This window comes from Penaeus monodon, chromosome 25 (genome assembly GCF_015228065.2).
Source record: "Penaeus monodon isolate SGIC_2016 chromosome 25, NSTDA_Pmon_1, whole genome shotgun sequence".
Taxonomy (NCBI): domain Eukaryota; kingdom Metazoa; phylum Arthropoda; class Malacostraca; order Decapoda; family Penaeidae; genus Penaeus; species Penaeus monodon.
Genome location: NC_051410.1, coordinates 34,892,833 through 34,893,180, shown reverse-complemented (window position 1 = coordinate 34,893,180; position 348 = coordinate 34,892,833). Strand labels below are relative to the sequence as shown.

The 348-nt window shown below is 51.1% G+C and overlaps 1 protein-coding gene across 1 annotated transcript in view; it reads right to left on the bottom strand.

Moving 5' to 3' along the window:
* LOC119589184 (calpain-B-like) overlaps positions 1–348 on the bottom strand; it is a gene marked incomplete at its 5' end in the record, with an annotated part of 12,659 nt that overhangs the window by 5,154 nt on the left and 7,157 nt on the right. Inside the window, 1 exon segment of the mRNA XM_037937780.1 lies at positions 93–324. Coding sequence (XP_037793708.1) covers positions 93–324 — 232 coding nt within the window.

Genomic DNA, 348 nt, shown 5'->3' with positions numbered 1-348 from the left:
TTCATTCTCGTTCATCCCTTTTCTACAGTTTTCTACAGTTGTCACCTACCTGTCTACGTAACTACAAGATCTATACTTAACTCCCTACTCACTGTCTCTCGTGTTTCCGCCTCCTGCTGTGGCGTTGCGGACCCAAGCGCCGTCAAAGGCCACGACCTCCCACACCTTCACGGCGTTGACCTCAGCTGCTCTTATGACCTCGGAGTGGAGGACGGCCTCGGTCACTACGTCAGCCATGGTGATAAGGTGTTCCTTGGCCTCCTCGTTGACGGTGTGGGGGTTCAGGCTTGTGATGAAAAGCTCGTCGAAATTCTCTGAGAAATCCTATGAAGATACCGTAGTTAAAGA